This window comes from Dendrobates tinctorius, unplaced genomic scaffold, assembly GCF_039654945.1.
Source record: "Dendrobates tinctorius isolate UK_male_01 unplaced genomic scaffold, ASM3965494v1 ptg000093l, whole genome shotgun sequence".
In the NCBI taxonomy this organism is placed as follows: domain Eukaryota; kingdom Metazoa; phylum Chordata; class Amphibia; order Anura; family Dendrobatidae; genus Dendrobates; species Dendrobates tinctorius.
In genome coordinates, this window is record NW_027361761.1 from 24,989,973 (window position 1) to 25,002,150 (window position 12,178).

Below are 12,178 nucleotides of genomic sequence, written 5' to 3' on the forward strand. Positions count from 1 at the left end.
GAGTAGGAAACTGGCTAGTAGGAGCAATGCCTAGTAAAAGACTAAGAAAAAATGAGGATGATTGACCTAATGGAGATCAACATCCGGCACTGCAGAAACACCATCACGTGTTTCTCAACGCAGTGATTCTAGAGCACTGCCCCCATCCCTTATGGGAAATATGTAAAACATGCAAAATATATAAGCCGTGGAGACACCATCACATGTTTCTCAACGCAAGCAATGACTAGCCAGATCTTTCACCGGGAAGGAACAACCACGGGAAGGGCAGTCTCCAATGAAGGAAACCACCTATGCCAAAACATGGTATCCATCCACAGACAGCTGTTTCGGGGTATTGCCCCTCATCAGTGTGGAGTAGGAAACTGGCTAGTAGGAGCAATGCCTAGTAGAAGACTAAGAAAAAATGAGGATGATTGACCTCATGGAGATCAACATCCGGCACTGCGGAGACACCATCACGTTTTTCTCAACGCAGTGATTCTAGAGCACTGCCCCTATCCCTTATGGTAAATATGTAAAACATGCAAAATATATAAGCCGCGGAGACACATCACATGTTTCTCAACGCAAGCAATGACTAGCCAGGTCTTTCACCGGGAAGGAACAACCACGGGAAGGGCAGTCTCCAATGAAGGAAACCACCTATGCCAAAACATGGTATCCATCCACAGACAGCTGTTTCGGGGTATTGCCCCTCATCAGTGTGGAGTAGGAAACTGGCTAGTAGGAGCAATGACTAGTAAAAGACTAAGAAAAAATGAGGATGATTGACCTCATGGAGATCAACATCCATCACGTGTTTCTCAAAGCAGTGATTCTAGAGCACTGCCCCCATCCCTTATGCAGTCTATCATCCTTATTTTTTCTTAGTCTTTTACTAGGCATTGCGCCTACTAGCCAGTTTCCTACTCCACACTGATGAGGGGCAATACCCCGAAACAGCTGTCTGTGGATGGATACCATGTTTTGGCATAGGTGGTTTCCTTCATTGGAGAAATGGCGAATTCCTTCAAGGCGAATTTAAATAATAAAGGCGAAACCTGGGAAACAATAACAGTGGGGGCCCTGCAATAGGGAACAGGGACGTGGAGACCTCCTTCACTCCCCTGAGCCAGTGTCCCTTCACTCCTAACGTTCCCTATGCCGGTTCCACATCGGGCGACGCACACAAACCTTAAAACTCTGATTCGCCCTGCACCTAAATCCCACCACTGCACTAAACACACATAAGGGAAAATGACAATACAGGGGGAACACCACTTAGCTTTGCTCTGTTGCTTACGCTCCCAGCAACAGAGCCCACCAACTGTGTGCATCTTCTCCTCCAACATGATCCATCACCATACCCGGATCCATCACTATAGTGCATCCTTGGAGCAGTGTCCACCACCAGTTGCAGCTGCCCAGTAAACAGAGTCCCAAAGATGAGTCCATCTTCTGCCAAAAAGTCCAGCATGCTTGAGTCCAACTTTTCTGCCAAAAAGTCCAGCATGCTTGAGTCCAGCGTTCAGCAACCAAGTCCAGCATGCTGAGTGCAAATCTCACCATAGTCGCCACTCCACCAAGCCATGCAAGCACTTCCTGCTGACACCATAAACTGTGACTCCACCACGCCATGCCAGCCCTTCTTGCAGACCACATCGTTGGACTCCACCAATCCATGCCAGCACTCCTTGCAGACTCCATAGCTGCCACTCGTCCCCTCTGGCAGGGCTGCCCAGGACTCTTGTTCAGCTCCATCTTTCACCCAGGCTTACTTGTGATGACTAACTATCACCAACAGTGATCAACACACCTGACACTCATTTATTGAGCATCACACCTGTTTTATAATTACGTGCACTTAACCAAAGAAACTAAAGTGCACTACCGCTCAGCACCACCGTGGGCAACTTAGAACAAACGACACCACAGCGCAATAATTCTAATAGCCACCGGGGGCAATCACACCACTTTGGCACACAGCCAAAGGAAAAAAAGTTCAATTTGTCCATTTAACTTGTCAGATCCAGCCTGGATCATGACATTTTGAAGCTTAGAGATGTTATCCAATGGTAACCTACATTCCATTTTATAAGAATCAATAGTAATACCTAGAAAATCTAAAGATTCAGAGGGTTGGACAGTTTTATCAAAAGCTTGGATCGGGACACCAAAATCCGAACATACGGAGCAAAACGTGTCGAGAAGGCTATGGCAAATTGGAGAGGCCGGGGGGCCTACAAATAAAAAGGCATCTAAATAGTGAAGTATACCCCCTTCAGAAAATTTGGACTGGACTACCCACTGATGAAAAGAAGAAAATGCTTCAAAATAGAGACATGAGGGGGAAAAACCCATAGGCAGACATTTGTCAAAGAAAAATTTATTATCGAAACAAAAACCTAAAGAATTAAAACCTGAAGGGTCGATTGGGAGCAGGCGAAAAGCGGATTGAATATCAGATTTGGATAAAAGAGAATCCTTACCAAAGGCACTCAGTATATCCAAAGCGGAGTCAAAGAATAATGAACTGAAACACAGGACTTATCCACCTCATCATTCAAAGATGAGTCGAGTGGATAAGACAAGTGATGGATGAGCCTAAAGGAACCAGGTTCCTTTTTTGGGACTATGCCGAGGGGAGAGATGCGAAAATTAACAATAGGAGGGTAATCAAAAGGCCTGTGACCCTACCAAGTTGAATTTCTTTAAAAATTTTTGATCTGGCTATATCAGGGAATTCATTTAAAGATGGCAAATTTTTTACTAGCAAACAACCAGAGCCCTTAAATGGGGGAATGATGAAACTTGAAGAAAAACCATTAAACAGTAAATCCTTATTCGCTAGGTTTGGATAGATTCTTAGCCATGGAGCTATTTTTTCCAACATCACTGGAGTCATGGCTTTTAAGAAAGGTCTCTTTAAGTGGACCTAGAAGAGAACTCATTGATTGTTTCTTAAAGCATTTGATTAACTGGTGGAGCCCACCACAGAATGAGCACTCGTGCTTAAAGCGGCAATTATGAAGCTATTTGCATGAGGCCTTGTTGTAACATAGTTATTAAGGTTGAAGGGAGACTTTAAGTCCATCTAGATCAACCCATATCCTATCCTAACTTGCCCTAACATGTTGATCCAGAGGAAGGCAAAAAAAACCCATGTGGCAAACAGTAAGCTTCACATTGGGGAAAAAAATTCCTTCCCGACTCCACATACAGCAATCAGACTAGCTCCCTGGATCAACGCAATATTAAGGAAACTAGTGTGTATACCCTGTAATATTATACTTTTCAAGAAAGGCATCCAGTCCCTTCTTAAATTTTAGTAGGGAATCACTCATTACAACATCATATGGCAGAGAGTTCCATAGTCTCACTGCTCTTACAGTAAAGAATCCGCGTCTGTGATTATGCTTAAACCTTCTTTCCTCCAGACGTAGAGGATGCCCCCTTGTCCCCGTCACAGGTCTAAGAGTAAAAAGATCATTAGAAAGGTCTTTGTACTGTCCCCGCATATATTTACAGTATACATTGTAATAAGATCACCCCTAAGCCTTCGATTTTCCAAACTAAATAACCCCAAGTGCTCCAGTTCAGCTATGTCTTTCTTATACACCGGAGACCAGAACTGTACACAGTATTCTAAGTGTGGTCGCACTAGTGACTTATATAGAGGTAAAATTATGTTCTCCTCATGAGCATCTATGCCTCTTTTAATGCATCCCATTATTTTATTTGCCTTTGCAGCAGCTGCCTGACACTGGCCACCAAATGTGAGTTTGTCATCCACCCATACACCCAGGTCTTTTTCAGTGACAGTTTTGCCCAGTGTTTTACAATTAAGCACATAATTATACATCTTATTCGTTCTACCCAAGTGCATGACCTTACATTTATCCCCATTAAAGCTCATTTGCCATTTATCAGCCCAAGCTTCTAGTTTACATAAATCCTCCTGTAATATAAAATTGTCCTCCTCTGTATTGATTACCCTGCAGAGTTTAGTGTCATCTGCAAATATTGAAATTCTACTCTATGCTCCCTACAAGGTCATTAATAAATATGTTAAAAAGAAGCGGGCCCAAAACTGACCCCTGTGGTACCCCACTGCTAACCGTGACCCAGTCCGAGTGTGCTCCATTAATAACCACCCTTTGTTTCCTATCCCTGAGCCAGCTCTTAACCCATCTACACATATGTTCCCCTATCCCCATTGTTCTCATTTTATGTATCAACCTTTTGTGTGGCACCGTATCAAAAGCTTTTGAAAAGTCCATGTACACCACGTCCACTGCATTCCCTTGGTCCAGTCCGGAACTTACCTCTTCATAAAAGCTTATCAGATTAGTCTGACAGGAACGGTCCCTTGTAAACCCATGTTGATATTGGGTCATAAGGTTATTCTTCTCCAGATGCTCCAGTATAGTATCTCTTAGAAAACCCTCCAGGATTTTACCCACAGTTGAGGTTAAACTTACTGGCCTATAATTTCCAAGTTCAGCTTTTGTCCCCTTTTTGAATATTGGCACCACATTTGCTATACGCCAGTCCTGTGGTACAGACCCTGTTATTATGGAATCTTTAAAGATTAAAAATAATGGTCTATCTATGACTGTGCTTAATTCCTGCAGTACTCGGGGGTGTATCCCATCCAGGCCCGGGGATTTGTCAATTTTAGTGATTTTTAGACGCCGCCGTCCTTCCTGCTGGGTTAAGTAGGTGACATTTAATGGAGAATTTTATCCCTGATCATGTTATCCGTCATGGGATTTTCTTGTGTAAATACTGTTAAAAAAATGTAATTAATCTTCTCTATTTAGTTAATGCCTCATCACTACCTACTTGCTTTAATTCTCTAAATGCTTTCTTTTTGTCCCTTATTGCACCCCTTACAGCTCTATTTAGCCATAGTGGTTTCCTCCTATTTCTAGCATGTTTATTCCCATACGGTATATATTGTGCACAGGTGCTATTCAGGAGGATAATAAACGTCTTCCATTTTCTTTGTGTGTTTTTATGTCTCAGGATATCGTCCCAGTTAATTGCACCAAGATCATCTCTCATCCGTTGGAAATTTGCCTTCCTGAAGTTTAGTGTCCTTGTAACCCCTCTACTACACATCTTATTAAAGGATACATGAAAAGTTATTAATTTGTGGTCACTATTACCCAAGTGACCCCCAACCCTTACATTTGATATGCGGTCTGACCTGTTGGTTAATATTAGGTCTAGCAGTGCCCCCCCTCTTGTTGGGTCCTGAACCAGTTGTGAAAGGTAATTGTCTCTCATAGTTGTCAACAACCTATTACTTTTGCCGGAACTGCAGGTTTCGGTTCCCCAATGTATTTCAGGGTAGTTGAAGTCCCCCATAATAATGACTTCTCCTTGAGTCGCTGCTTCATCTATTTGCTTTATGAGGATATTCTCTGTTGCTTCCATTATTTTTGGAGACTTAATAACAGCTGTCAGGCGAATTTATATCAATGCATTCCCGCACTTTACACAAATTAGCCAATCAGCAATCAAAGAAAAGGCCCAAAAACCTACTGGATAAAACCAGTATAAACCTGCTCGTGCTTACACCACTAACTGAACTTGACCTTTTGACCTCGAAAGCCTGGAACTGAACTCCATTTTGAAAAACACATGTTCCCATGAGTCCTCTCCCATATGGGAATGGGTGGAGGGCTACCAGGAACCAAGTTCTGTTAATATGGAATCTTCCAGAACAAGAACTCCTGGACTTACTGTAGAGTTATTTTGCTTCTTAGATTCAGCTAAGAACATGTTCTGTTAAGGGCAGCATTAAGTAGGCAGTGTCCTTGAATGTAAAAACTTAAGAGGAAACGGTCTCCTTTCCTTTTGTATATTTCTCAGTAACAGGATGTTCAGAACGGTTTTTCCGAAGCCTCGCCTTTACATAAACTTACAGTCTAATAGACTATTCACAGCCTATTATGTTCTCATCCTAAGACATTAGCCATACGGCATCTTACTTGTAGTATCGTTAGTTCCCGTTGATGGCTGTCATTTTTAGCTCTATAATGGGAAGGTGATTGCTATGATTAATACAAACAGGGAAAATAATGTGAAGTAAGGATTAAGGATGGGCTTTGGGATTTTCTCTCTCTATGGGGAAGAGGGAGACAGTACTAATGATCTTGAGAAAACAGTGCTGATTTTGGGCTCTCTTTGTCTCCATTTGACCTGATGTATGGCTAAAATGATGCTATGCGGGCAATATATATATATATATATAAAGTATATATACGGGTAGGTCCAGAAATATTTGGACAGTGACCCAATCTCTACGATTTCTGCTCTGCCGGCCACTATTTTGGATTTAAAATGAAACAACTGAGATGCAGCTGAAGTATGGACTTTCAAGTTTAATTAAAGAGGTTAAACAAAAATATCCTGTATAACATTTTTGAATTGCAACCATTTCTCTACAAAGCCTCCTCATTTCAGGAGCTCAAAAGTAATTGGACAAATTATAACTGTATCATAAATAAAATCTTCATTTTTAATACTTTGTAAAGAATCCGTTGCAGGCAATGACAGCCTGAAGTCTGGAGGCCATGGAGGTCACCGAATGCTGGGTTTCGTCCTCTGTGATGCTTTGATGCCTTTACTGCAGCCAACTTCAGTTGTTGTTTGTTTGTGGCTCTTTCTGCCTTAAGTTTTGTCTTAAGCATGTGAAATGCAGCTCGATGAGATCTGGTTATTGACTCGGCCATTGCAAAATATTCCACTTCTTTGCCTTAAGAAGCTCTTGGGTTGCTTTGGCGGTATGTTTTGGGGCACTGCCCGCCTCTATTGTGACGCGCCGTCCAATCATCTTTGCTGCACTTGGTTGAATCTGAGCAGAAAGTATTACCCTGTACACTTAAAAATTAATCCCGCTGCTTCTGTCTTCAGTCACATCATCAATAGACACTAGTTTGGAAGCCATACGTGCCCGCGCCATTCCTCCACCTCCAACATGTGTTACACAGGATATGCTGTGCTTTGGATCATGGGCATATATGGTTCTGTAACTCTAGTGTCGCCATAATAGGGATCAGCAGTTTATGTCTAATGCCTGTGTCTTACATTAGGGCCTGTTCACACTGCCTTTCTTTACTGCTCCAACTGCGTTCTGCCTGAATCATGTATAGAGCCATAGATTGCAATGACAGGAATGGCGCTCACATGAATTCCACATGGGATGTTTTTTTTTCTGAATGTGTCCGTCTGTTCCAACAGCCACAGAAAAGTGGACACTTTTAGACAAAAAAACACAGACTCTGAGGGTAGGTGCACATGATCAGTAATCGCTGCGGAGTGGACACTGTGTACTTGTGCAGCGTCCAGATGTTACAGCATAGTGAATGGGATCTCAAGAAATCCCATGCCCACTATGCGTCCACAGACGCCCGCGGATCACTCACAGACGGACATGCGGCGCGTCACTCTAGATCACAACATGTCTATTTATCTTGTGGAGACGCGATAAATCTCACCCGTACAGTGTATTGGATGCAGGGAATCCGCACGGTTCAGTGATCACATGTGGAGTCACCTGTGTTCAATATCCGGCAGCGGACATGTGCTGCGTCCAAAGTGCTGCCAATTCCTGATCGTGTGCACCGGCCTAAGAAAATAAATCAGTCAATTTCAGAAATAAAACAAATTTATTTGACCTCTGCTGGTGTCAGTGCAGTCTGTGGCCCCGGTGGGGATTTGCGTGAATCCTATTTTAGGGGGATTCAGGCAGAGCCCCCGGATGCACTGCAGAAGCGCAGTGTGAACAAGGCTTAATATCCTATTGTGTGGAATAGTGCAGTCTACTATACTATTCTGTGCTGTCCCAGTACAGCAGCCAGACACGGACGCCGGCCAGACACGGACAGCGGTCAAAAGACATTTTTTTTAATAAATCTGTTGCTGTCATCTTCCAGCATTTCTGCAGCGTTTTTTTCCCTATTCAAATGAATGGGACACAAAAAATGCAAGTGAAAAGGCTGTAAAAACGCTGAATATTTCCTACCAACACTGTAGATCAATCTGCAGCAAAAATGGTGCGTGTGAACAGACACTGCAGGGGTTGTAAAAATAATTAGCATGAAATGATAAATCCCCGCGGCTCCAGCACTGATGCTCTGGGGGTCTCTGTCAGTCTTAGCACTGGGCTGCAGGGGTCTTGTGGCTCCGGGGGTCCCTGCCAGTCTCAACACTGGGCTGCAGTGGTCTTTGTGGCTCCGGGGGTCTCTGCCAGTCTCAACACTGGGCTGCAGTGGTCTTGTGGCTCCGGGGGTCTCTGCCAGTCTCAACACTGGGCTGCAGTGGTCTTGTGGCTCCGGGGGTCTCTGCCAGTCTCAGCACTGGGCTGCAGTGTCTTGTGGCTATGGGGGTCTCCACCAATCTTGGCACTGGACTGCAGTGGTCTTGTGACTCTGGGGGTCTCTGCCAGTCTTATCACTAGGCTGCAGTGGTCTTGTGGTTCTGTGGGTCTCTGCCAGTCTCAGCACAGGTGGGCTGCAGTGGTATTGTGGCTCCGGGGGTCTCTGCCAGTCTTAGCACTATGCTGCAGTGGTCTTGTGCCTCCGGGGTCTCTGCCAGTCTTAGCACTGGGCTGCAGTGGTCTTGTGGCTCTGGGGACTCTGCCAGTCTTAGCACTGGGCTGCAGTGGTCTTGTGGCTCTGGGGACTCTGCCAGTCTTAGCACTGGGCTGCAGTGGTCTTGTGGCTCCGGGGGGTCTCTACCAGTCATCAGATGGCCGGTGGACACCGCATCTGGAGGCACGTTTGCCCCTCTCCTATATACTGACAAGCTCATTACCTTAGAGAGATCATTCTCCTCAATGCCTAAAGCACCATCGTCCTTTCTGACAGATGCCTATAAGCTCTACACAATCTATATACCACACGTAACTGAAGAAGGTCACATTGACCGAAACGTCTTTTTTCGTGTACTACAATAAACTGCCTTACAAATACCTTTAAGTTGAGTGCTAGGTTCATATTTGTTGCTTTAACGGTTTGGGAACCTAACCTTAGCACCATCTTGAGTTGTGCTCACGGTGTTCTTTCTCTACCAGTCTTAGCACTGGGCTGCAGTGGTCTTGTGGCTCCGGGGGTCTCTGCCAGTCTTAGCACTGGGCTGCAGTGGTCTTGTGGCTCCGGGGGTCTCTGCCAGTCTTAGCACTGGGCTGCAGTGGTCTTGTGGCTCCGGGGGTCTCTGCCAGTCTTAGCACTGGGCTGCAGTGGTCTTGTGCCTCTGGGGTCTCTGCCAGTCTTAGCACTGGTCTGCAGTGGTCTTGTGGCTCCCGGGGTCTCTGCCAGTCTTAGCACTGGGCTGAAGTGGTCTTGTGGCTCTGGGGTCTCTGCCAGTCTTAGCACTGGGCTGCAGTGGTCTTGTGGCTCCGGGGGTCTCTGCCAGTCTTAGCAATGGGCTGCAGTGGTCTTGTGCCTCTGGGGTCTCTGCCAGTCTTAGCACTGGGCTGCAGTGGTCTTGTGGCTTCGGGGGTCTCAGTCAGTCTTAGCACTGGGCTGCAGGGGTCTTGTGGCTCTGGGGGTCTCCACCAGTCTTAGCACTGGGCTGCAGTCATCTTGTGGCTCCACCTTATATTATAGCAGCAAAGTGAATAATAACCATCAGGGACCCCAAACCATTGGCTACGGAGCTAGAGGGGATTTAGCAGAGTAGTTTGGGGGACATGTAGGACTTGTTTTTCCTCATTTTATATTCTGCTGTTTGTGAGGTAGGGTGCAGAAAAAGACGACAATTCTGCTAATGTTTTCTATTTTGTGACTGTACGGCCCCCTTCACACGACCTATCATGTTTTTAACGGATGTCACGTGTCCCCTATTTGACCTATGGTGCTGCACCCATGTCCGTGTTTTCCCAGTAGCACAGATGACAAGGGCCAATACAGGTCTATGGGTCCGTGTAAACATGTAGTACATATGTCGTCCGTGTGCCGTCCGTGTTTAACATGGAAAGTATATGAGAAGCTTTGTAATTTCTTTTCCATTATCTATACCGGAAAAACATGGATGGCACATGGACGGCACACTGATTGAAAACACTGGCGACACTAATATCGGTGTAACATGTATGTGTTTTATATGGACATGGGGGCCCCACTTTGAATTTTGCCTAGGGTCCCAATTTATCTAAAACCTGCCCTGCTCGTGGGCTAACCGAGTGACTTCGGCGTGCTCGAAAAATATGTTTGAATCCACGCGGCCGCATATCCCATGGCTGTTCAACAGCCGCAACACATGCAGGGTTTGGCAAACACACAGGACATGCAGCCGCGAGGAATCGAACATAGTTTTCGAGCACGCCGAAGTCACTCGGTTAGCACCCGAGCATGTTTGCTCATCACTAGTCCTCAGGAATATTTACTGGGTATCCTTTCTTTCAGGCGTCCTGTCTACTCTCGGGAACGGTTATGTGTTGTATATGGCCTGTAAAAGAAAGAAGAAGCTCAGACCGGCTGAAATAATGACTATTAACTTAGCCATCTCTGACCTGGGAATTTCAGGTAACTGCTTTTCATCCCTTGAGAAAATTTTACTTTTGCAAATTAAATAAAAAGCCAGATAATAGTAGGGACACTCTGCACCGTCAGGTGGTAAATGGCTGACAGGCTACCGGAAAAGCGGCTTATCTCCTACGAGAAGCTCGTGCCGATCCTTGTGCCATCACTTGTCCTGTCGAAACTATCAGGTTAGGCCAACCTTGTTTTTAGCTGTGTGGGTGAAAAATGTGCCCAATATATAAAAAATTGTTTTTTTCTTAACCCCTTTCCTACATTAGACGTACTATTCCGTCCATGTGACCTGGGACCTAAGTCCCAAGGACGGAATAGTACGTCATAGCGATCAGGGGCGCCCCCCGTGGGGAGCACCGCTGATTGCGGCTGGCTGTCAGCTTCTTATCACAGCTGACACCCGGCGCTATGTGTCAGGGGCGGTCACAGACCACCCCAGGCACGATAACCCCAGGCCCTCCGCGATCAAACATGATCGCGGTGTACTGGGGGCATAGGAGAGAAGCGCGCAGGGAGGGGGCTCCCTCCGTGCTTCCCTGAGACCCCCGGAGCAGTGCAATGTGCTGCGCTGCTCTGGGGGCCTCCTTCCCTGCAGGTCCCCGGATCCAATATGGCGGCGGGGACCTGCAGGGAGCCGGCTTCCTCACTGCCTGCAGAGTGTAGGCATGAGGAAGCCTGTGCAGCGCCTGTGTCAGATCACTGATCTGTCACAGCGATCTGTGATGTGACAGATCAACGATCTGTCACATGACAGTGATGTCCCCTCTAGGACAGTGTAATAAAGTTAAAAAAAAAGTGTAAAAATAATTAATGAAAAATCGCTAAATAAATTTAAAAAAAAAAAATTCCCTAATAAATTCATTTTTTGAAAATAAAAAAAACCAATAAAAGTACACATATTTGGTATCGCCGCGTCTGTAACGACCCGCCCTATAAAACTGTCCCACTAGTTAACCCCTTTATTGAACCCCTTAAAAAATAAAAAACGAAGCAAAAAATATTGCTTTATCATCATACTGCCGAACATAAAGTGCAATAACGTGCGATCAAAAAGACGGATATAAATATCCATGGTACCGCTGAAAATGTCGTCTTGTCCAGCAAAAAACGAGCCGCCACACAGCATCATCAGCGAAAAACTAAAAAGTTATAGTTCGCAGGATAAAGCGATGCAAAAATAATTATTTTTTTATATAAAATTGTTTTCATTGCATAAAAGCGCCAAAACATAAAAAAAGACATAAATGAGGTATCGCTGTATCTGTACTGACCCGAAGAATAAAACCGCTTTATCAATTTTACCGCACGCAGAACGGTGTAAACGCACCCCCCCAAAAGAAATTCATGAAACGCTGGTTTTTGTTCATTCTGTGACTCAAAAATCGGAATAAAAAGCGATCAAAAAAAGTCACGTGCCCGAAAATGGTACCAATAAAAACGTCAACTCGTCCGGCAAAACATAAGACTTCACATGACTCGGTGGGTCAAAATATGGAAAAATTATAGCTCTCAAAAGGTGGTGATGAAAAAACTATTTTTACAATAAAAAGCGTCTTTTAGCGTGCGACAGCTGCCAAAAATTAAAACCGCCATAAATAGTAAATCAAACCCCCCGTTATCACCCTCTTAGTTAGGGAAAAATAAAATTA

General features: G+C 44.9%; 1 protein-coding gene across 3 annotated transcripts in view; it reads left to right on the top strand.

Moving 5' to 3' along the window:
* OPN5 (opsin 5) overlaps nucleotides 1–12,178 on the top strand; it is a 102,312-nt gene that overhangs the window by 60,370 nt on the left and 29,764 nt on the right. For 2 of the 3 annotated variants that reach the window (XM_073586587.1, XM_073586586.1), the window contains one exon: nucleotides 10,401–10,520. The exons of the other annotated variant lie outside the window; for it this stretch is intronic. In XM_073586587.1, the coding sequence (XP_073442688.1) occupies nucleotides 10,401–10,520 (120 nt within the window). The remainder of the gene's footprint in view (nucleotides 1–10,400; nucleotides 10,521–12,178) is intronic. 3 annotated transcript variants of the gene reach the window in all.